Raw genomic sequence first — 24806 nt, 5'->3', positions numbered from 1 at the left:
TACTAAAGTTTGTCTTTACCTTTATTTTAAAATAGAATAAAACATGTACTTGGAGAAGTAATTCTGTGTGAGCACAAAAGCTGTCTTCATGAACTTGATTTGTGTGGACAGGAGATTCTGCACTCTGCTTATTTCAAAACAGAAACAAACATTAAAAACTTGTAAGTTGCTGCTCAGTCCCAAATCTTTGCATTCTCTGTCAATAGGTTCCAGATAATTGCATTGAGATAGCTGTTATGCTACAAAAATCAGAACACCCAAGTTCAAACTTCACAGGTCTTCCTTCAGAAGAAATTCAGTTAGGAATTCAGCGACAGAAAGAAAAGAATGCCGAGGCTCTGCGGTAAGTTAAACTTCCGTTAATATCAGCTTGTTCTTCCTAATATTTACTGTAGATTAAATATAATAATTCAGAATTCCTAAACTAAATCTCAAGCTTGACAGATTCAGAATGCCCAAGGATTGCTGTGGTATATCTTCTCTCTTGACTTGGCAAACTCCCTCCTCTACACTCCTATTTCCCCCTCTTCCTCTTCCCTCTCCTCCCCTGCTGGTGCTGTGTTTATTGTATTGCCACCCCCCACTTTTTGTTGGGCAACTTTTATTCTATTTTTAAACAGTTCTCTTGGTATCATCTGGTTGATGATTCCTTTTTCTCTTAGAAACTATGAACATTTGGTCAACATGCTGCTGGACTGTGTAGAACAAAGAAATCTGTAAGTCTCACTTTCTTCATGACAGTTTCTTTGGGGTTGGATTGGAGGTGGCTACATGAATAAATATCAATTGCATCAAGAAGTGCATGACCAGAATTGAGTAATATTGTCTCACCTTTGAGGTAAATGTCTCAAAGCAGTGTGTCAGTAGCAGTCTTTTATAGAATGGATTGTGACTAGCTTGTTGGACAGCTTTTGCAAAGGTATTAGCAGAAATTAACTTTCTGGAGGTCCTTGTGCCTTTGCATATGGATTCAGCTTGCCCAAACAGGAAGATAAAGGTCGATATAGGAGAGTCTTGCATTACTGTCTCCTACCTGGGGAAGTGAATGAATCTTGAATTCATTTTCACTGGGGTGTTGATTAGTTAATGCAAGACATCATAAAAACTTGGAGTTAAGCTTTATCATTAATTAGTTTGACCTGTTGGTTTTAAAAATATTTTTATATTCTGGGGAAAAAAGGTGTGGTTCTGTCTTCATGATACTGGCATCCAAATAGATTTTAATTGGTAGCATAATATTTGTGTATAAAAACTTTAAAAGACTATCCCTACAGGTCTGTATTTTACCTTGAAATGCCAAGATCAAAAAGGCATAATTAACTGAGTATGGTTGATTGCACTTCTATGTTTCCAGAGCACTGGAAGTTTCCCTAATTGACAGTTAAGCTGGTTGACTATAGCAGTAGCATAGAACATTACTTATGTTAGACCAAGCATATTTACATAATATGTATAATCATTTCCATGCATAAGCAGTGCATGCAACTATGCTACTTATTGTGTGTTTCAAATATTTTTATCTCGTTTTAGTCCCTGGAAGTTTGAGCACATCAGCATTGGTTTTCTGTCTCTGCTTCTGAGGGATGATAGGATACTGCCTGTCCGTGCCATAAAATTTTTTGTGGAGTGTCTCAACCATGATGCAATTGTAGTTCGTAAGGTAAAACCAACATAGTGAACCAACACAGTTAAATCTCTGTTCTGAAGCTCATTGGGGTTTAGATCAGATGTTTGTGCTGTTTTGCTGTGATTCTGTGAAAAACTGAGGTGTATATCCCTCCTCACCCTTCCAGCCATGCATGAGTACAAATGTTCCTAAACCAAGAAGATGACAGTCTTGGTAGTGCTATAGCCATGGCATATGGTATGAAGTCTGTGAAGTGTGAAAATGAGGAACATACCTATTCTTGTGTACTTCCAAATTCTTTTGCAAAACTTCTTTTGCAGATGTCTGTTTTTTTTCCATCTGCAGCTTATTACTATGTGCTATGTTTGTACCTTTCTTCTTCTTGCCTCACTGAGGCTTGAAACTAATGGCCACCTCTGGTTTTTTTTAATTCCTAAAAATGCTTAGTGAGGAGGTTTTTCTGAGCATAAATGTCACATTAAATTCATATCCTGTGTCCCCTGAAATGAGTGAGATTACTTCTTGAGGGGAAGTACCAACCACTGGGGTGACGAAGTTCACTTGTAATGCTCACTGGCTTTGTAGGGTGCTGAGTAGCTGGCTTAAAATGTCTGAGATAGTTGCACACATCCTTCTGGAGGTAAATGTATGGAATGGATTCATTAATGCCCGTTTCTTTCTTTAGGTGGCCATCTCAGCTGTGGCTGGTATTCTTAAGCAGCTTAAGAGAACACACAAGAAAGTACCCATCTGCCCTTATGAAATAAGTAGGTTTTATTTAATATAAGAAATGTCTTTAAAACACCCTTACATTTTTTAAAGCATGTTCATCTGGTTCAAATAAACATAGAATCACAAGCTTTTAATTTCTCTCTGTTTTTTAATGTCTCTCTGGTCATTTATGTCCTGAGCAAACAAAATAGGTAATATCAGTCATTTCTCAGTTTTTTCTTTTTTTAAAGCAATGTTATACATGCAATTGTATATTAAGTTAGTCACTTATTTGAATTGAGTTAAAAATTCACAGATATGGTCATTTTCCTTTCAGAAAGCCTTAGACTTGTGAGAATAATTTGTACATCTCCTTTTTTTTAGTAACTTCAAATGGCACATTATGTAAATTATTAAAGGGATCTCTTCTCTTACTGTTTGTGTTAAATGTAACCTCCTAGGGCAATTCTCTGTACAGATTTAGTCAGGGTGAGAGAGACATAAAAGCTCTGTGAAATCTTTTATTAGAAGTCATAACATTTGCTGGGACTTGATAAATTCCTCTTTAACCAGGTGGAAACCCAAAGCCTTCCAGCATTCAGGCTGGTGACAGACCAGATAACCAGTGGCTGCACTATGACAGTCAGAGTTTACCAAAGACTAAGGAAGCTTGGGAGTCCTGTTGTTTTGTGGAGAAAACACACTGGGGATATTATACCTGGCCTCAGTGAGTATCATTAAGCATGAAGACAGAACTGCAAGAGTCAGTGGAAAAAGCCCTGTGGGAAGCTGAGTAATGTTTATTTAGTTTAATTTTTTTAATTGAAACAAAAAACCTCAACAATTTATTTCACCTTTGTGCTCCTTGCTTGTTTTACAATTTCTGGGGTTTTTTTGGGGGGGGCCTTTTTGTTGTTTTTTTTTAACAGTTTATTTTGTACCTATTTATCTTTGGGTTGTGTGAGTACTATAGGCACATACTTCATATGGCTATTTAACTGCTGGTTTAAAAATGAAGTATGCATGTTTGAAAATTGTATAGTTTAGAAATATACAGAGCATCCTGTCACTGATAGTTCTGGATTGCTTGCTGCAGCAAAACCTTTATAATAGAATTAAATTTTTATTGTAAGTTCTGCTCTCAGAGTTGATGATAAATCCTGTTTAACATAGAGAATACGGAAATTCATAAGCTTTATTTTACTTTGAAACCTGCTACCATATTTAAATTTTTTTAATTATACAGAACGATGACAGTTTATGCCCCGGTTGAGCATCAACCAAAGCTTGGGCGAAGGAGAGATGAGCTGACAGAGGTAAGAGTTTCAGTGTGTTTCAGTTTCGTGGGTTTTTTTAAACACTACTTCTCATTCTTTCATTTAATATTGTCCACAGATTACTGTGGAGATAATGTTGAGATCAAATCCCCTTCTCTCTTTTAACTTAAGTACTGCTTGCCATTTGGAGAGTGCTCCCACAGAATGTGTGGAAACAGGTTTGCTTTGCTTGATTGCAAGCCAAGATGGAGGTTGAACTCAACTATGCAGTTTCATAACTGTGTGGATATAATAATGTTTTTAACCACCTTCTCTGTCAGTTATCATGGAATAATTGCATTAATGAGCCCTTTTTTCTGTTTCAAGTCATTATCAGAGTTCAGAAAAAGGTAATTAATGACAGTGGGAATGACTACTTTGTAGGGGTTGTGCTAGTGAAAGGAAGGACAATCCAAAGTCATTAATGAAAGTAAAAATCAGGAGTCTTGCAAAACATGACCCAGTATTTTCTGTAAAATGAGGGAGGAAATGGATAACTGAGGCATGATTTTTGCCAAAAACAGAATGAAAATTAAAAATGGGACCTGGAAAGATTGGGATATCAGTGTGACAATCAAGCACCTCAAACCTGATCTTTTTTTGTTTGTTACAGGCAGAACAAATTATATATGATCACTTTTCTGATCCCAAGTTTGTTGAGCAGTTAATTAAATTTTTATCTTTGGAAGACAGAAAAGGAAAAGACAAATTTAATCCTCGCAGATTTTGTCTCTTCAAGGTAACTGGAGTTCAATACCTAAGTTACTTCCATTTTGTAGGTAATTATCAAAGTGTGGAAAAGCCACATGCTACTTGGCATATACCCCACTGTTGTATTGATTTTTATATTGATTTTTAAAGGTATGCTTCTTTGATTAATTCTATTAATCATCCCTTCTGATAAACTGCCTAGGGAACCAGAGTAATAAAAATGTATGTAGGACACTTGCATATAATTCTGTTACAAAAGCAAAGTAATTTCACTTTCTGCATAACCAAATCTCAAGGGCTTCATGATTTTATGTTCTTACAAAGACAATGGTTTAGACAATTACTGAAGACACTCCCACATCTTGTTTTACAGGGCCTTTTCAGAAACTTCGATGATGCCTTCTTGCCAGTTCTTCAGCCCCATTTAGAACGACTTGTGGCAGACTCCCATGAAAGCACCCAGAGATGTGTAGCTGAAATTATAGCAGGCTTAATAAGAGGTTCTAAACACTGGACGTTTGAAAAGGTGCTAAAGTAGTATTTTTGAGTGATTCATGGAAGTCAAGGAATAAGTTTGAATTATTAAACAAATCAAGTTGAGGGCTTTTAATGTGTGATCAGGACTGGAAAATGCTGGACCACATAGTGCTTCATTGCCAGACTTTGAGTACAATTCATAGTTTGGCTGGCTGCCTGTGTAATCCTAGGTGGTAGTAAAATACTTCAGGAGTAAAACTAAGAACAGTTTGCTGGTTAAGGAGATAACAAAACTGACATGGTTTGTAATTTCTGGTTGGAATAAGTACTTATGTCCACCTTGGACTATGACATCTTTATTCAGTCTAGACCTAGCTGTCTAGATTATCCTTAATTTCTGTGATGAAAAAGGAATTCTGGGAGAGTCAGTTTCTAAATAAAAAAATTTTAAAGACATTTTAAAAAAGGGGGCAGGGGAAGTCCTTGGGGTGTACAAGACTGCTGTCCTACTAAAAGCAAAGTGTATGCAGTCTCTGATGGAATTTTACTTAAACCACCATGAAAATGGTGCATATGTAGTCCACAACATTTCTAAACACCTTGTAATGAAAATGATTCCTGAAATCTTACCTCAGATAGAATTTATTTTGGTTTATAAATATTGGATGGTAGCTGTTTCCAGAATCAGTATTATTTTTCTATTTGAACCCAAATCCTCCCATCTTTTCAGAGCTTAGATGGCCTTTATGTCCATAGACAAATCTTGTCTTTTGCTTTTTTGCTGACCAGGTGGAAAAACTTTGGAAGCTTCTCTGTCCATTGCTCCGAACAGCTTTATCCAACATCACAGTGGAAACGTATAATGATTGGGGCACCTGCATAGCAACCTCCTGTGTAAGTATCCCAGTTTTAGTCTTGTAAAGATATATCCAGATGGCCAAGTTCCACAGATGATAGGTAAATAAGAGCCTTATGAGCAGAGGTATTTGGGTATATTAGGTAAAACTGAGAACTTTATATGCAGCATAAAAATAACATACTTTTAAAATCTTAACACTTCTTTGAGATTTTATTCTCTTCTGCCCTTCACAGACAAATAGAACATTTTAGAAAGGAAATAAAACCTTAGTTTTCTTTTTAGCTTTTAGAAGAGCTGTATAAGGTTAGTGGGTAATGTTGATATGTATGCTTGCTATCAGGTCATTTTTTTGTGGGACTTTTTAAACTCAAATTACACATTGATTCTTGCTTCAAATGTGTGCAGCTTAGCATTATGCTGTGAAGATTGAGTCTCAACTTCTAATATGCAGTAGAGCTTCTATATACTGTGTTGGACTGGGGATTGTGGTGTCTGAGCAGCAGGGTAAATGATAGGCCACAAATATCTTGGATAAGTAATTCTTAGAAATCTCTCAGTAAAACTGAGCATAATTTGTCAGCCAGAACCATGGCAATTAATTACCAAAATTCAGACATGATTATTTGTATTTGTCAAAAATGAAGCACAAATGTCTTCTAATTCTGATCATTGTATTTCCCAAATAACTAAAATTGCATGTAGTTTCATTGGCTTTTCCTCCTATTGAGGCTCATGGTGAAAAGATGTTTAACTTTGCATGCACTTAACAGAATAATGCTAAAAGATGCAAAGAAAAATCTGTCAAAACTTGCTTAGTTTATACATTATAAATCTCAAATTTGCTTATTTCTCTGATACCCATTTATTTTCAGGAGAGCAGAGATCCTAGGAAACTGCACTGGTTATTTGAATTGCTGTTGGAATCTCCATTGAGTGGTGAAGGAGGATCCTTTGTAGATGCATGGTAAAGTTTAACTGTTTTGTTGTGGCTGAATAAAGGTGGAAATAAAGCGAGGATAAAATGTGTTGAGAGCATATTGTGCCAGTTGGCAGGGAACAAAAGCACACCTTTCCAGTTAGCTTTCCCCACACAATGGCAGTTTTCTTTATTTTTTTTTCAATGTAACTGAATCAAGTTAGCTGATTGTGAAGGTTTGGAGTTGGCACAGCAACAGTATTGTTGTATTATTCTGTAATTTTTACCCATCTTTGCATGCAATTTACACAAAGACACTTTTATGCATTGACACACACAAAACATTCCAAAACAAGGTTTGAAGGGGACTGGGGAAGGGAGGAACATTTTTCTATGACTAAAAAGATAACCTGTTCTCATTCCTAGCCGACTTTATGTGCTGCAAGGTGGCCTTGCACAGCAGGAGTGGAGAGTACCAGAGCTGCTGCACAGACTGCTGAAGTACTTGGAACCTAAACTCACACAGGTTTACAAAAATGTACGAGAGAGAATAGGAAGGTCAGTGGTTTCTCCTGCCCTCCTTTAGGGTTTTTTCTGTTTTATTTGGGTAATTGAGTATCTACATGATTACACTGAAGTGGTGACTACTTATCTCTGTGTATTAATACTGGTAGTAATAGAAATTAGATAAATTATTATTAACAGACGTGCTTCGGAAATTTCAGTTGACTACTTTGGTTTTTTATGGTATATGGCCTTTTATGTTTATGTATATCTCTAAAGCTCTTAAACCCCAACAACTTCCCCTTCCCCACAAACAACAACAAAACCAAAACTAGAACACCACAGCCCAAATTTACTGTGTCTAAGCCCTAATAAGCCATAATATACAGAGAATCCTTTAGAGAGCATTTTAGTGACTTAAAAACTAGTTGTAAATCTGTTTGGAGGAAAAGGGGGGGGTGGGGTATAAGCTTAGTGGTTGTCTAACCCTGCTTGATTCAAATATTTATGAGGAGAATGTTTGAAAAATAGTAGTTTTGAAATAACTTTGAAGTGAAGATAATAGGAAATTTGATATAAGTATTAAACTTCAATGTTCAACAAAATGATCCCAGATTTACTTTTAGCTATGTTCACTGGACACCAGCCATGCTAACTGTATGTTCTTGCCTCTTTTGTTTGCTATAATAGTGTTTTGACCTACATATTCATGATAGATGTTTCCTTGCCAAATACTGTTTCAACAAAATCTCCTCGTGTCCATGAATTTACTACCCGGATACTTGAAAATCTTAAACCCCTCATGGAAGCAGATGAAGAAATTCAGAATCACATTATGGAAGAGAATGGAGTTGGTGAACAAGACGAGAGAACTCAGGGCATTAAACTCTTGAAAACTAGTGAGTTACTTAATGAGTTTAAGAAATGGGGAGAGGGAGGTATTTTAGAGGAAGACTGAGGGTTTGCAAATCATGCAGTTGCAACACACAATTTCACCTCTGAGCTGTGTGGCAGCAAGGTATCTTTGGTTTCAGGGTTGAGGTTTGTAAGTCACCTGTACAGGGTAAAACTATCAGTTTATGTCCACTCTAATGTGTTAAAATCTCCCAGATGATTCTTGAAATAAATTTGATCTATAATTTGTTTGGGGACTATGACTGTTTTTATGTTCTTAATCAGAGAGCATTTCTCTTTAATAAACAGTTCTGAAGTGGTTGATGGCAAGTGCAGGACGGTCCTTCTCTACAGCTGTTACGGAGCAACTCCAGCTGTTACCTTTATTTTTCAAGGTATATGCTTTAATTGCTGCTTTGTCATGTTTGAGTAAAAAGGGCATCTGTGTATAAATCAAAGTTATAAGGGACTTTTGAGATAAAAAGAGAAAACAAATAGTGGTAATAAAAACATGCATACCAAGGAGGCCTAAATGTTTTGGGTTTTTTATGCTTATGTCTGGTTACAGCTCGTAATCTAATCTGTTAAGTGATATCCTGGCAATAATGACTTGTAGGTGAATGCCCTGTAGATGTGTTATTTGGGGGGAAACCTTATTCTTGGGGTTGAAAAAAGTGTTTAATGAATGAGTGTGTGCTGTTTCTGTTCTGATAACAATCTTTAGTTGGTTTTTTTTATAATTATTACATAATTATACAAATCTTTCTAAAAGGTGGTACTTTTCTTATTTTTCCTGGCACCTCTAATCTTTGTATTCTTTAATGAGGTTGGGTCATTCAGTGCTACATATCTGATATAATACATATTTGCATGCTCCAAAGCCATATGTCTGTATTGATGTAAACATCAGTCAGTCATCCAACAAAAATGTATGTGACCACAAAATAAACGTGTTTATTTATGTGAAAGAGAACATGAAGTCCTGATCAAGCTTTCTCTCTCAGCTTTGGACCTACATCTAAAATAATAGATTAATTGGATTTGATACCAAACAAATCAAAATGGGGAACCAGCCTTAACGACACCCATTTAATCCTCCTTAAGAGCTTCAGACTAGCCATACTGTTTAGATAAGTAATACATGGTGCAAGGAACAAGAACCTCACAATTGTATTAACTTACACAGCTTATTGCTGAGAATCTTTTAACATTATATTTATTGATTGTCTTAGTTAGCTTTATCTCTCAGCATTATATTGATCTGTTTTTCTAGATAATTTTCCTTCCACAAGATAAAACTGGAAAGTTTCAGGAGTTTCAGGATTTTGCTGTTAGCAGTGCTTATTTACTAATGCTAGCCTGTTGGTTTTTTTTTCCCCTTGTTCTGTAGATTGCACCAGTAGAAAATGACAATAGCTATGATGAGCTCAAAAGAGATGCTAAGATGTGTCTGTCATTAATGTCTCAGGGTTTGCTGTATCCTCAGCAAGTGCCTTTGGTACTTCAGGTGCTAAAACAAGTGAGTATGGTCTAAACAGTTTAAAGTTTCACGTTAACTGATGCACTCTGTGCATGTTTGGCTTTTTTTAAAGATTATACAATAGCTGTGATTTTAAGAGGATCAATGACAGATTTTCTTTGAGGTGGAAGGAAAGAGTATATTAGAAATGCTTCCAAATATTCTTCAAAATGCTAAATGTATTTTGTTTTGCTTCCTAATTCCAAACACTTAAACAATTTGTATATGGATCAGAAATTGAACAATATTGTAATAAATTCAGTTTTAGTTCAGTAGTAGATCACTTTAAGCCAAACATGTCTTCTCACAAGCATAACAGTTCAAAATCCAGTTTCAAAGTGAATTGTCATATAAAGAACTGCCCTTTAATCTCAGCCTTTTTAATCGTTTTACATTGTATTTATCAACTGCTATGGCTTTCTGAAAAACAACAGGAATGAAAATGCACTCTTGAATGAAGTTATTCATTCTGTATGTAGTTTGTCATGCAAGGAATGTGGTTTTTTTTCTTTAGTCATTCAAGACTGATCTACAGTTGTAAAATTGCCTATTGCGAAATGTTGGTGTAAGCTGTACATACAGCTAAAACAGTAACTGCAGCGTTGTAAGCCAGGCTGCACCCCTGTCTGATGCTTTCCATCATTTGGATTTGCATAAGCAAGTAGAGATGAAAGTAAAGGAACTAGAAAAAATTTTGCTTTCCAAATCCGCTGTATAGAATATATATACTCAAGCAGAACAGAATTTCTGGTTTTTTATATCTGTCTTATGACTGATGTCTGAAATTGATAAAAGGGAGAAAATTGCCTCTTTTGTCTTTCACAGTATTACGTACCTGATAAATAATTAGGTATCTGTTAAATAACAGCATGCTTTGGAAGTTAAGCCTGTAATAAATTATTATTATTTAAATAATAATTGTATGCTTTGGAAATTGAAGAGTGTATGAAACAAAAATATCTGAATAAGGGAATTTATTTGCAACTGCACCCAAAACCTTTGTCTTAAATATTGTTAGCTTTACATCAGGTACTATCTTTCCTTCACCTTCTTCCATTCTCATTTATTTTCACTTGTAGACAGCAAGAAGCAATTCTTGGCATGCTAGGTATACCATATTAACCTACCTCCAGACCATGGTGTTCTACAATCTCTTCATCTTTCTCAACAATGAAGAAGCAGTCAATGACATTAGATGGCTGGTTATAAAACTCCTGGAAGATGAACAGCTTGAGGCAAGTAATATCTTCTCTGAAATGCTTTGTTTCACATAACTGATTTCTTACCCTTATCAAGTTTCATAAAAAAGCAACCACTTGAAAATTAATACAGCAAGTATTTCCAGGCTAGCATTCTTCCTATTTTGAAAATACAGCTAGCTTTATGGTATTTATTTATTTCGTATTCCATTTTTTCTTTTCATGTTCCATTCCAGGAAAACAGCTGTTTACAGAATACTTCATTAGTGATTTTATTTAAAGTACCACTCTTTCATACTTTTTGAGCAAAATGGAACATTGCTTTATTTCATTCTTGGCTTAAGTATAGCTGAAACAGGGATATTATAAATTCACAATAATTATTAGTATGGATGTTGGCAGAAAATTTGACTTCCAACAAGGTAAAATGCCTTCGTCTATGAAAACTGTATAAAACCACTATTTATTACTCTAAAGATCTGTTTCCTGTTTAATATCATTGAAGTCCTTGTTTTGGGTGCTTAGGTGCTTTTTATTCTTCCTAGAAGAAAGAGAAGATTCTGAAGTGTTTTACCCTTCTGCCAAAACAAAGATCTTGGTTTAGGGCTTCCTGAAGCTACATTTGAAACTGTAGTGATACCCGAGATGTGAAGCTTGCTTTTGTGAACAGCAGATTGGAAAGAATTTGCATCTACAAATTAAAATTTCTGGCTTAAAAGGTTTGATGATGCAAGCTTTTAAGTGCATGTAATACTTAAAAGAACAGCACTTAGACTCTCTCAGCTGCACTGATTTCATAGAATCAGACTGGTTTGGGCTGGAAGAGACCTTAAAGATCATCTAGTTCCAACCCCCCCTGCATGGGCAGGGACACCTCCCACTAGACCAGGTTGCATCCAGATGGGAATAATAATGATGATGATGATGATGTGATTACTCATCCATTCAGTCTTCAGATGAGCTCTCATGTCTTTCATGTCACTATCTGCTGTTGTGAGCTGGAAAGCAAAAGCTGGCAATCTAAGATAAATTGTTTCCCACTCCAGTCAGAACACTTACTTCATAATCTTGTGTCATTTTGAAAAATGTGTTTTATTCACTTTAATACAATTTATCATGTTATTTTAAATGTACAGGATTATTCTTCTGCACTGCAGAGATGCAAATCAGAAAAGCTTATCTATGTACCTAACCACTTACAATCTTGTTGTTGCCATGGAAGCTTTTACTTTTCTTTGAAAAGTAATCTTGTTCTTTCTTGGTGATAATTGGTAAGATGCAGTCTCTTGCAGAGTAGTTTCTATGTATTTTTTTTTTAATGCTGGATTTTTAAGATGAGTGTGCTTTCAGTAAAATCCCTAGCCTTAACTAGTATTTTGTGTCTTTAGCCTGTGGAACTGACATTTTGGGTCTTGGATTTAAGGATAGGGTTTTTTTTCTTTTGCTTATACAAAGGTGCCAGACCAAATGATCTTACTTGTTTTGTTATTTGCTTTAATATACAGTTTACATTTCTTATATTGCTAGAATTCTCAAACTTCCTGGTGATTTCATATTTTTTTCATAAAACTATTGCAACAAACCTTTGCCAAATGACAATGTCAGTGACCACACTGAAAGTCAAATAGCAATGTGACTGCAATACCAAGTGAGGGGGTCATAGTCTTATCTTCCATCAAATACGAATTTTGGTGCTAAAAGTTGGATGCATAGTCTCCAGGATTGCAGGATGCTGTACTTAAATTGTATGGTGGGAAATTCTCCTGAAAGTCAGAGTAGTTAAGGAGCTGATGGATTACTATGAATGTAAGAGCTAATGTGACCCTGCAACTGAAAAAGTATACAGTCCTGAAAAATGTCTCTGTGTACAGCAGTATAGCCACCACTGAACATTGGTCCTAACTTTCATGTCACATGGACAGTTGGAGAGAGCTGCAGGAATAATCTGACTTTTGGAAAACATGTTTTGTGCTAAATAATTCTATTTAGTCTGAAGTAGAGGACAAGGGAAATTACTTCAACTTGTGTACATAGCACTCATGTCTTCATAAACATTTTTCATATTACACATTTCATTATTACAATAATGGGGATATTTTTTCTTTGTGTAAGTAGTCCCTTGCAAGTACTGCACTTAGGTTGTGGTTGTGCTTTTGAGTGTTATTGTTTAGATATTGTTACAGTATTTTAGACCTTGGTCAGTCAATTCTGACCAAAAAAAAAATAACCCTAAACCATACCTGACTGGAAGAATATTGCTCTGCTACTCATCTGCTGCCTTTATATGCTGTAAGTCACCATGTGAGCATAGTGATCTGTAAATTACTTAGTGTCAGATGCTGTGATGAATATTAGCCTGTTATAATGCATGGTTTTAAAGGCTCCTTGCAGCAAAGGGTTCCTTTGTTAGATTATTAATTTATAAATGAAAATGGTTTTAATACAGCGAATGGTGATGTAAATGAGTATAGTTCACTTGGGAGCTTGCTCACTTCATAGCCAAAGCTTGTTATATTCTGAGTCTTGCATTAGCACATCATGTTTAATTTAGTAGCTGAGTTCTTAAGAGACTCACAAATTGCTGATAAACAATACTGGCAGACTTTTGCTTCATACTGCTATAATGCTGGTAACAAAGTAGATGACGTTTGAATAATGTGTTGTAGAAATTTAAATGGAATTAAGTGAAGTCTCAGGAATTTATTGTTAACTTACTATGCTTAATTCTTGCAGCACTTGCAACTATACTTACTGCTTTGTAGAGGTTCAGAACATTGTGTTCAAGGATTTAATTTATTATAATCTGCTGTATTTGATTCAGAGTGTTGTTAGGTGTTTGTACTCCAGACAGACAAATGTTCTGTTTACAGTTATGTGTAACAGTGTGTACTTAGCAAAAAAAATCTGGCAACTGCTGTCAGTGCTTCAAGAAGTTGCTTTGACTTTCAAATTTGTAAGTGTTGGGGAGGTTTTCATCAGCCTGAAATTATTGCAAGTGGAAGTGAGTTTTGGAGGGACTCCCAGTTTGAATGTGGTCTTACAGAACTATGACTTTATGGTTTGGGGAGATCTGAGTAGATAGGTTGGTAATACTGCTGGGTTATACTTGCTTTTAAAAGCAAATTATTGAATTGTCTCTACTTGTAATCCACTAGCAAGTATTTTGGCTGTTTTAAAAGGAATGGAAAAGGAGAGATCTGTATTTTGAATGGTTTGGCAATTAGATGAAAACTTAGGTTAGTCTTGTTCTTTTTGGGTTTCTGTATTACCGAAGAGATTAGTATTTTTCCCACCTGGAATTCTGTTTTTATTCATATAGTAAAAAGAACTGGTACGCAGGACAACAGAGTAAATAATTTAATGTTGGAGTGTTCTAGAACTGACTGTTGAACATAAATCAGTGAAGTTAGTTGTCATTGCTTATTAATACAACATCTGTTGTGTCTCTCAAAGAACTCTTGTGCTACAGGTAGAATGGAATCAGCTTCAGTGGTGTCTCATGAATCAACCTTCTGCCCTCTCTTGGAAAGGCTCTCTGCCTTTGGCAGTTCTCATGTCTCCGTATACATTTGAGGGGGGAAAACAGATGCTTTTGAATAAAGTACACTATTTTTTTGCTTGGTAAAACTGATGTTACTACAGTAATTTTGTAAAGCAGGCTGATTATTTGGGATGGTGCATCTTGTTCTCATTCAAAGTCTGTTATTAAAATTTTTAAGTATGTCTTGACAATGGACTTAAATTACAGGATTTGCTCAAGTAGTAGGTCACTTTATGACAGATTATGTGAAGGTAGTTCTATAGTAAAATAGAACTATGTTCATCAATTTATAAGGAGCCATAAGGTAAACCAGTAGTAGTTTGAGATAACAGGATAATGTTTTAAAGACTTTTCTTGGGCAGACTTTGGTATCTTGGCCTAGCTGGATGTGCTTGAAAGGAAAGTAACAGCATAAATACCTGTTTCTTGCTGTGCACATGTGCTTAGTAACTGTGGTGTGTACTGTTCCTGCTCACAGGTGAGAGAAATGGCTGCCACTACACTAAGTGGGCTGCTACAGTGCAATTTCCTCACGATGGATGGTCCTATGCAGACCCACTTTGAACAGCTGTGCAAGATGAGGTTACCCAAAAAACGCAAGCGAGACCTGGGATCAGTGGGGGATACAATTCCTTCTGGGGGTAAGAAAACTGCTTCAGAGTCTAAACCCATGATTGTCTGTATCAAGAAAGAAATATTTTGTACTATACTAAAATGCTTATTCTGCAAGTGTTCCAGATGGAATAGGATTTGTCCTGTGGTTAAGCAGGATTTAAAAATTAACATATGCCCAGAAAAACATAAATGTTTTTCCTTGCTAAGCATTCATAAACCATAAAGGCATATAATTTGTCTTTATGTACCTCATTGTCAGTTTCTGTGTATGCAGTGCAGTTCCTAATTCTTGTTATAAGTGCTTTGAGAATTTGATTTACAGCTTAAATGATTAAGAAGAATACACTACTACCAAAAAAAAACAAATAATGTTTATTATGTATTCCTATATTAAACTAACTTACTACTTTTCCAGAATTAATACTAGAGAGATCTCTCCATTTCCCATGTGCACAGCTCAGTTAAGGATGCAGAGGATGTGAGAGAGCTATTTCCTCAGTAAATAAACTTCCTTAGCTGCCATAGTATAATTCCACTCCTTACCTACCTTACCTTTTATTTGTTTGGGGGGGGGTGTTGTAAGTAAAAAAAAAAAAACAAAAAAAAAAACACAACAAAAACAACCCAACACACACAACCAAAATCAGAACACAACAACCCTTTAGTTAATCTTACTTAGGAGCTTTGGCTTCTGACCACACATTTAGCGCACCCCGGTCACATTGATTTGGCCAGGTGGGGCTGGCTTTCCAAATTGTCAAATATTCCCTGTATTTGAGAAAACATTCATAGGGAACAGTGGAGATGTAGAGAGATTATTTGAGAGAAGGAAACTTCTGAAATGTTTATAAAAGTATACAGCAGTTGGAAATTAATTTTTTTACACATCCTTCCTTTAGAAATTAAATACAGGATGAGAGAATGAACACATGATTTTGTGCAAGGAAGCAGAAGCAATTTGGAGATCCACACACATGAATTTATATGACTGTATGGTCTGTAGGACCACCAGGTTCTCTGTAGAAGCAAGAGATGCCTTTGCTGTAGCCAGGGTCATTTTGTTTGTTTTTAATTCAGGGTCAAAACTCACTCAATGTTAGTGTCAGTATACTATTCTAATTAGATCACCTCTGTTTAATATATAGGCTGTCCTCGGTCATTCCCATCATTTAAAAATAGCCTTCTTTTCACTGATAAGCAGTTCTAAGTTTGACTGTGTCATTGAGGAGTGACAAGACTGCTGCACCTTGCCATATGTAAATCATGTCCTACCATTGCAGACTTGGTGAAGCGCCATGCAGGTGTCCTGGGACTTAGTGCGTGTATTTTGTCAAGTCCATATGATGTACCCACCTGGATGCCACAGCTCCTGATGGATCTCAGTGCCCACCTTAATGATCCTCAGCCTATTGAGGTAAAAATATTTATTTTTCTATTTCATATAACAGATCTAAAAATATGCTTGACTCATTCCTAGTTCCTTTCCTAGAAAAAAAAACAAGCAGCTGTTAAGAAACTTGATTTCTGCTGCTTTTTATGAAATAGTTTCAAATATGCTTTAAGCCATGGGCTGCTGTTACATACTTTTTTATGGTAGTTTTGTTATTGCTTTCAAATTTCAAGCATAAACTGAAAGCAGCAAGAACCATATCTATAATGAGGAAAAAGTATTTTTTAATTAAAAACGTCACTTCTGTACATGCCTAAAAATAATTGGTTAGAATTGACATTCTAGTGAACCAAAAAATCACCCTGGAATTTTGAAAACAAAGTTTTATAAGCAGCCTCAGAAACAAGTTTTTCACTAGTTACCTTGAATACCTTTTTTTACCTGTCTATTCAGTTGTATTGCCTTTTGCTGTGTTAACCAGTGTAGTGAGCTTATGGCTGAAGAATACCTTAGATTTAACCAGCTTTGCTGTGGTGTGCTTTACTGAATCAAGAAACTGAACAGATTGGACTTCTGTTAACTTAACAATTATCTTAATTATTTTAGTAACAGAAGATAGTTTTCTTCTGATTTGTCTTCTATGCACCTTACATGATTCATCAACTATTTCTCATGTTTTGAGACACAAACTATTGGTTTGAAATATCTGAGGAAAAGGAATAGGAGAAAAAAACATTTCAGTTATACTCTATAAGAATCTATTCTTTTTTTCAAACTCAAAATTGTAGGTCAAATAATCCTTTTTTATAAGAATGTTGTAGTCATGACAGTAGTCAAACAGCTTTAACTACAAGTGTAAAAATTACAATACTGGAGAACCAGGCTGAATTCTCCAGAACTCTCCTAACCTCTATAACTGCTTAAAGCCTTTGCTCTACTCAGCAGTTTGTTGGGTTGTTTTTTTTTTTCTTGTATTCGACATCTGTTTTGTCATGGAGCTCAAATCCATAACTGATATAGATCAATACTGATTGTGTGCTGTGCAGATGACTGTGAAGAAAACGCTGTCAAATTTCCGGAGGACCCATCATGACAACTGGCAGGAGCATAAACAGCAGTTCACAGATGACCAGCTACTAGTGCTTACTGACCTCTTGGTTTCACCATGCTATTATGCATAGATAGGTACGATTCTTTGACACAAACTGACAGAAACAGCAGCCTTATGAAACCTACTCTAGCTCTCCAGTCTAGCATGGAGTAGGGCGGAATCTCTACTCCACATGGAGAATTAAGTCCCTTGCACCTCCAGTGGTCTTTTCAAGATGGGATTTATTTCAACTGAATCTTGTCCATCTTATTGTGTGTCCCTGTATTACACTAGTGTTTTGTTAAGATGCTCACACTTCTGTCTTCTTGAATATTGATGTTCCTTTTCTCCATTTTCTGCCAGCTGGCTGCCTTTTAAATGCCTGGCAGTTCCGCTAAGGGCAAGGCATTTGCTGCTTTGTACTTCTGATGCCTCTGAGGACTTTAGCCTTCCACCCAGTCCAGTATATCATCTACAGCTCATGATGGGGAATGACTGCTACCAAACTGTTTCCTCTTCCACAGTATGGCTTTGCCATCGGGTCACTTCACACAGGCATGTCCCCAAAGAGTGAACCCATTCCTGGAGTTTCTCTTTGTTACGCTACAAGATTCTGATCTCTATTGTATTGTGATGTTTTGTGACAGTATTCCAAGAGAAGACTTAATTTGTGTTTTTATTTTGTTCTGTGCTAATAGCACAAGTCAGTAATTCTGTTTTGAATTCTTGCTTTGAATTCTTTCTTCTTTCTTTTCAGGCTTCTCCTGGAAACATGAGAATGTAGGAACCGTTCTGCAAAATAAAGGAAACTCAAATTTATCATGTAGAATATTTTGTGTTGGAAATCCTGATGCCTAATCAAAACCACTTATAAATACAAACATAAAGACCTGGTTCTATTAAGAAAGAATTTCACCTCCCCAGGGAGCAGCTGTGGTAGCCCCACAGTCTCCTCCTAGCTCCACTTGTGGAGCCTGATCCTGAGTTTCTTGCAAGACCCTTGTTATTGGCCTGCATTACACATCAGTCTTGTTTCTGCTTTCTGCCACACAGTGACTTACACTGCACATTTCTTACCCTCTTTTTCTGATCCTTCTTCCCAGCTATTTCCCACAACAAAGATAAGCAGAACCAGAGTGCTCCAAACAGGAATATCCTCAGTAAAGCCCTCCAATTCTGCTGATGCAACTTCTTACCTAGTCAGCATCCAGTACCAGGAACCTCTCTTTGCCTCAGAGTTTATTTTTCACTACTTGGATATGAATGCCCATTGGGTGACAGCGGGCTCTGTATCATTCAGTCCACCTCAGGGCAGGATTGCTTTTTTGGTATCTTCCTTGTTAAAATGTAAATAGCTGATCTCTGTGCAGTATAGATGATGGCAGGACAAAATGTGGGGAGTGAAAGCTCTGGCAGCCTGGCCGGGTCTTCATAGGTAGCTTGACCACGTGTGGAATAAAATTCTGTGGTTATCTGCATATTTTTAAGGGTGAAAGACTGTGGGTGTTCCCACATAATTAGAGCTCACAGGTATGAAATTATAGACTATCAAGTGATGGTTGAATTCCCAGAATGAAATGTGTGCACGGTGTGAAAAGGCACTGAATGGCTGACTGTTTGTAATGACATATTCTCATAAAGATTGTCACTGTTTGAGCAAGCATATCTTGTTCGAAGATTGTGGAAGCTCTGTATGTTTTTTTTGCCTGCGGCTGTGTTCAGAGACTGGTATCTATTGGCTATTTAACAACATGTTTAATATGTGTAAAAGACTGTATAAATTGTAGAGGCATTGCATTGACAAAACATTGTACAGTTTGCAACCTTTTACATAACACCATTGTGAGATTAATTTGTAAAGATTCATACTTAGATGTTAATACGGTAGTAGTTCTGGCTTTTGTATCAAATCAAATGCCATTATTAGTTTTTTAAATTATTTTCTTTAACAGAATATCTCCTTGTGTCTGAAAGGCAGAGATTTTGTTTTGGTTTTCTTGTATCTCGTTATTACTACGTGTCATTCAGATTTTAATGCAACACTTGCAGCCATCTCTAAATGCTGACATCACGTATTCTGGTGTGACAGGTTCATAGAATGTGAGGTACATTGAAATAATTCATAAACTGGTGTGTGTTTCAGCTTTCATGCAACCCCACAGGAGCACTGATACATTTCGAGTGATCTACCTGCTGAGTGTGTGATTCATTCCAAACTTCAAAGCACAGCAGTGTTCCTGGTGCAGTATTTAATGAGTGTCAGCACACAGATGTAACCACTGTATAGTGTAGTGCCAAAATTATTATTTCAATTGTGTATGTAGTTTAAGACCCAATAAATGGATTGTTTGTACATGTGCATTTTTTGTATTTGTAAAGCAGACATTTCTTATTTTGAGACCAGAACTTGAGGTGGTTCCTTGTGCTTTTGAGCTTTTTATACCAGGCGTGTGTTTGTGGTGGGATTGGGCAGGGAGTTAAGGCAACCTTACGTATTAAAAATGTCATTCTAAGGCTAGGGAAACTAGCTTTTCTATTTACATCAAAATATCTTGTACTTGGTGAGGCTTGCCAAAAATTTACTAACTTCTGGGAAGTACACTTAAAATTGGAGAAACTAGTTTGGAGATTTTACTGATAGAATTTTAGAAAATTGGAAAGTAATGGAAAGTATTTGCTGCAAAGGATGTGTTGGCTGATTAGCTGATGGAGTAGACAGTGTGTGCGCTGTTTGGCCTGCACTAAGGGCAGCTAACTACAACATCCAGCTCTGCTGTTTTTGATGGTAGATGGGAGTTTCTTTTCTTTAATTTCTAGAGTGAAAGTGTAGCTGGAATGCTGGTTGCTGTGTTGAGGGTCCAGTGCTTTATAGAGAATAATTCTGCAGTCAGAGCTATGATGGCAACTAAGCAGGTGGTATTAATTAATCATAGCTGTTTCTAAATCAGCAATAAATTACTTGATACAAACAGATCACCCAGAAAATAGTGCCTATTTAAAGTACAGTACAGGATAAAATATACCTATGGTAGTGTAAACAAACTTTTACTAGTTGAGTTTTTGTGGGTGAAATATTTGTTAGTCTCCTATTCTGAGAATGTAGGAACAATTTTGAGTTCCTCATCAAGTACCACAACTCTGTTGATGCTTTTGTTCCCAAACTTTCTCCAAGCAATATGCATGTCACGAGTTCTCAGCTTTCTGTCACTGACTTCTTATGCTGTCTCTACCCTAAACCTTTAGAAATTAAACAACTTTGAGATCTCAGGCTGGAGAGGGAGACATTTCTAGTATGAGAAAAGGGATTTTTTGTGTGTGTGTGTGTGTATTGGGGTTTTTTCCCTTGAACAGTAAGGGAGATGGAAAAAGACCTTGGAGATGGTTTGGTAGATTTGATAGCCTTAGTGACCATGTGTCAGTGTGCACAAATAATCTGACCCCTGCTGTTTGAAGTACCAAAAAATGGCAATGATGTAAGGCAGAATTCATTTGTTTGGGGTTTTTTTATGCTAGAACTGCAGTGTCTTACTATCTTGCTGGAGCATTAAGAATGGAGTGATCTCCTGTATTTCCATAACCAAGTGGGTATGTTCCTGAAAACCTGCTGAAATCAGAGAAGAGACATTCACATTGGCACTGTGCAGAACAGGAAGGCAATTTCTGTGCATTCCCCATCACCAAATATTTGCTGTAGACTCCTGCTGTTGCACAGAGAAGGGGATTTCCAATAATGGAGGAATTTCACCTGGACCTGATTTAGACTTCCAGGCAATCTGCAGGCTAGAGGTAACCATGCTTCAGGGAAGGGGTTTTGTGGTGGTCAGTCCAGTGAGGTTCCCAGGGATGAGGGCAGCAGTCATGTCACAGACACGGTGCAAGGAAGTGGAGGTTTGATGACAAAAGAAAATTAAGGTGTGTGGAAGATGCAAAATATTGTTAATCTCTTTAAGGCAACGCACAGCCAAATTGTAATTGGTTTGCAGTGAGGGGTTTTTTTCCTCTCTCTCAGTCCAAAGGTTCTTCTCAGAGCTATTAAAATAATTTTAGAAAGGAAATTCCATGAGTTGAGAGGGGAAAAAAAGGTTAGTATCTCTCCTTGGGAAGGAGAGTGACTCTTAGTAAGACAGTCTTGAGTCAGGAGTTCTCTCTCGGCACAGGTGAAATCTTCAACTATTGCCTACAAAACTGAGTAGCAAAATTATCTTTTATTTCTGACAAATTAGGATGCAGGCTTAGAGGAATTATCTGTATCCTACCAAGGCAGACTTTTTTAAAGGGTGAAAAGGAGGAGGAGCCTTGCTGGCCATGATCCTTTTCTAATTCTAGATTACATACCTGTTTCCACAAAAGGCTGGTGGAAGTTCAGCCTGCTTTCCCTGCTTGGGCTCACAGCACCCTCACTGATGGAGGTGATTTGTGTACATTACCATTTCTGTTTAGCATACTTAGTTACCAGGTTTACTGCTGTTTTTCCTGTGTGTTAGCATTAAATCTAGTGAGATTAGCAATATATCTATGTAGAAGCCTAGGTGAATTCACTCAAGAAATATTCTATTAAGGAATAAAAGCTTAACTGATGCTTTCCTCTCCTGGCTTTTATTTGTATTTTCTGGGTTAATATACCTTTTATATTCCACCATCTTTCTCCTACAACTCTTCTGTTAAAATTCTAAGGTACTACTCTGAGGTCTGAGATGGGGACAGGTCTCCATAATAAAAACTAATTTCCAGTTTGTTGTGGTAAACATCTGCAAAACTTGACCCTATTATCAGAAATGTCTTGAGAACCGTTTCTCCTTATGGAGTAGGAACTCCAAGGCTGAAAAGTATTTGAGAAGCTTGATAGTACAAGAGCGTGCTGCCTTTTTTTTTTTTTTTCATTTAGGGAAAGGCTCAAGAGTGCTGCAAAGAGACCTAATATCCAAGTACCTTGTGCAAGTGCTGCAAAAGTTGTTGGGGTTGTGATTCCTGCCTTGCAAAATTTAGGCTGTTTTCTTCCATGGCTCTTCTACCCCAAACTTTGGCAGTTCTTTTAAAAGGGAGCAGGCCAGCAAGATGCTGTGCCAAAGGGACGCAGCGCTCTGTCTTCCTATGGAGATCCTTTTTTGCCTTGCCTTATACCCTGACCTCCTGAGGAAAAGGCCTATGTTCAATGACCTTCTCTTGCAGCCTTCACTGGGTCTCTGCTGAATGCCCAGGGCCAGCCCCAGCATTTCTCATCAAGTCTCACCAAAAGGCTCCCTGTCTTGTGCTTTTTCTGCTGAATTTCTTTGAAGCTTGCAGGCTGTAATGAGGAATACCTCTTCCTTCATTTCAGACCACAGTCAGTAACTACAGAGGGGTGAAACATCTTCAACAAAATCAAAAAAACCACCCTTGCTCCTCATGGGTCTACTAAACATTGCATTGATGAATTGAGTGACAATTTCAACCGACTGCTAATAGAAAGATGCAGACTTTTCTTTTGCTGCATGTTCCTTGTTGTAAAATAGCTGACGTTCTGTAGGGCTCAAGCCTTACCATTTTCAAGGAGGGAGATCCCAGCTTGTCAGTGAAAAAACAACTCGTACTCAATAGGGCCAGGATTCACCTGGAGAATTCAAATGAACCGTGGCTGAAGAAAAAAAATACAAGTAAGAGTGAAAATAAAAGTGATAGCCATGTTGAGAGAGAGAGAACATAGATTAACAGAAAGCTGTGGAGATTATATTTTTGGGTTTTGGACCTTCTCCCTTGTATATGCAAGTAGTTAAAGAACAAACCCAAGACCAAATGCACCTGCTCTGGGTGCCCAGGTTGCAAGGCATTGCTGGCATTTTCCTGCCACAGATCCCAGCAAATCCTGACTGGTTTCCAGCTAGAAGTGTGTTTAGCATGCAAGGCTCATGGGCTGGGCTGTGGCTGAGAGTCATGGGTGGGTTGAAAAAATCACTCAGTTTTAGAAAGAAATACATTGAAAAGTAAATGAGCAGGTAGCACTGACAAGCTTTCAGATGCCATCCCTGCCTGGATTCTTCTAGAGAGCCCCGCTATGCTTCTGCATGATTGCTGGGAGTGGGGGAAGATTATTAAGACAAGATACAGAATAAATATATATATATAGAGAGAGAGAGTATATGTAGAAATGTGCATCATAAGACCCCCATGCCTAAGTCAGAAGTACTGGGTCTGCTGTATTTTCATAGCACATGTGTGCCTTGTGTGGCTGGACTTTCATCTCTCCCACCTGCATTTCCAGTGCCTGACAGGGAGGTCCCGTGGTGGCACCTGCAGGTGACAGCTGTGCTGACTTCAAGAACGTGAGCTGAGCATTTCCTCATCATCAAGCATATGTAAGTATTACAAAATGATCCCTTTAAGTGCTCAGACATCCAACACTCTACATGACTTGGCATCTACTGTATTTGTGATAGTAGTAGAAACAATAAAGAAATAAAACTGGCATTTTTCCTCCCTTATGGGAATACAGAAGCTCCTTTGTCTTAGATCCTGTTCTGAGCACTGAAAAGCGAAGAAAGGGCCAACTCTACCCCACTGCAAAAGTGCAAGCAGGGGAAGATGCAGTGAGCCAAACTCTGCCTTAAACATTGATGAGCAACAGGTTTTGGCTTGGGGCAGGTATTTTGTCGGTTTTAAGTCAACAGTGAGAGACCTCAAAGCCTTGAATGCCCAGCTCTTGACTTGGTGTCTGGGTAAGGGCAGGGCTGTGATACGACTTGCAGCAAACCCCCAAGCTCTCTTCTCTTGACTGGCTTCTCGGTTTGACCAAAGCGTGAAGTCCAAGCCTGGCCCGTGTTCCTTGGCCACGCAGCCAGCTCCCTCGGCTGGGGCTGCTGCTGTGGGGGCCCTGGATGGCACTTCTGGATCGGCTGTGGGACACGTCGGAAGTTAACAGGGAGAAGCCGAGAGGAAACTGTAGGAACTCGCAGGTTAGAACCGAAGTCTGTAGCAGCCGCTCGGTGCAGCTGCAACGGGGGCTTGTGTAACTGCGGCGGGCCGGGCGGGCCCCGCCGCGGCAGCCCGGGGCGCTGTGGGGAGCAGGGCGGCTGCGCCCCGCAAGCCCCTTTCCCAGCCCCCAGCAGCTCCTGCCCGCAGCCGGCACGGGCGCCGAGCCCGGCTGGACGCCCCGGGGCAGCGCCCCCCGGGGCAGCGCCCCCCGGCCCGTGTCCCCGCCGCCCGCCTCTCCCGCAGCCCCGCGGCGGAGGAAGGGGCCGGGCCCGGCCGCTGCGGGGGGCGGTGGCGGAGGGGCGGGCCGTGCCGCGCCGCGCCGCGCCGGGGCAGCCCGGGGAGCAGCGGCGATGCGGCGGCGGGGAGCCCCGGGGCGCGGCGGCGGGGGGGAGGCGGCGCCGTGCCGGGGGCAGCCCTGAGGGAGCGGCGGCGGCGGCGGGGCGGGCCGCGCCCGCCTGGGCCGCAGCCGCGCGGAGGCGGCGTGCGGGG

General features: G+C 38.4%; 1 protein-coding gene across 3 annotated transcripts in view; it reads left to right on the top strand.

The window, feature by feature from the left end:
• PSME4 (proteasome activator subunit 4) overlaps positions 1-19722 on the top strand; it is a 67955-nt gene extending 48233 nt beyond the window's left edge. Inside the window, exons 29-47 of one of the 3 annotated variants that reach the window (XM_051613453.1) lie at positions 207-343; positions 663-716; positions 1531-1660; positions 2313-2394; positions 2912-3065; positions 3585-3654; positions 4268-4393; positions 4739-4891; positions 5632-5736; positions 6574-6665; positions 7044-7175; positions 7812-8020; positions 8325-8410; positions 9406-9534; positions 10614-10769; positions 14753-14915; positions 16170-16303; positions 17326-17464; positions 17733-19722. In XM_051613453.1, the coding sequence (XP_051469413.1) occupies positions 207-343; positions 663-716; positions 1531-1660; positions 2313-2394; positions 2912-3065; positions 3585-3654; positions 4268-4393; positions 4739-4891; positions 5632-5736; positions 6574-6665; positions 7044-7175; positions 7812-8020; positions 8325-8410; positions 9406-9534; positions 10614-10769; positions 14753-14915; positions 16170-16303; positions 17326-17460 (2247 nt within the window). In that variant the 3' untranslated portion in view covers positions 17461-17464; positions 17733-19722. Of the gene's footprint in view, positions 1-206; positions 344-662; positions 717-1530; positions 1661-2312; positions 2395-2911; positions 3066-3584; positions 3655-4267; positions 4394-4738; positions 4892-5631; positions 5737-6573; positions 6666-7043; positions 7176-7811; positions 8021-8324; positions 8411-9405; positions 9535-10613; positions 10770-14752; positions 14916-16169; positions 16304-17325 lie in introns of all 3 variants that reach the window. The other 2 variants (XM_051613452.1, XM_051613451.1) reach the window with 2 other exon arrangements.
• The last annotated feature ends 5084 nt before the right edge of the window (positions 19723-24806 follow it).

The sequence above is a fragment of the Apus apus genome, chromosome 3 (assembly GCF_020740795.1).
Source record: "Apus apus isolate bApuApu2 chromosome 3, bApuApu2.pri.cur, whole genome shotgun sequence".
In the NCBI taxonomy this organism is placed as follows: domain Eukaryota; kingdom Metazoa; phylum Chordata; class Aves; order Apodiformes; family Apodidae; genus Apus; species Apus apus.
The sequence above is the reverse complement of the archived record's forward strand: the minus strand, read 5'-3'. Positions and strand labels throughout refer to the sequence as shown.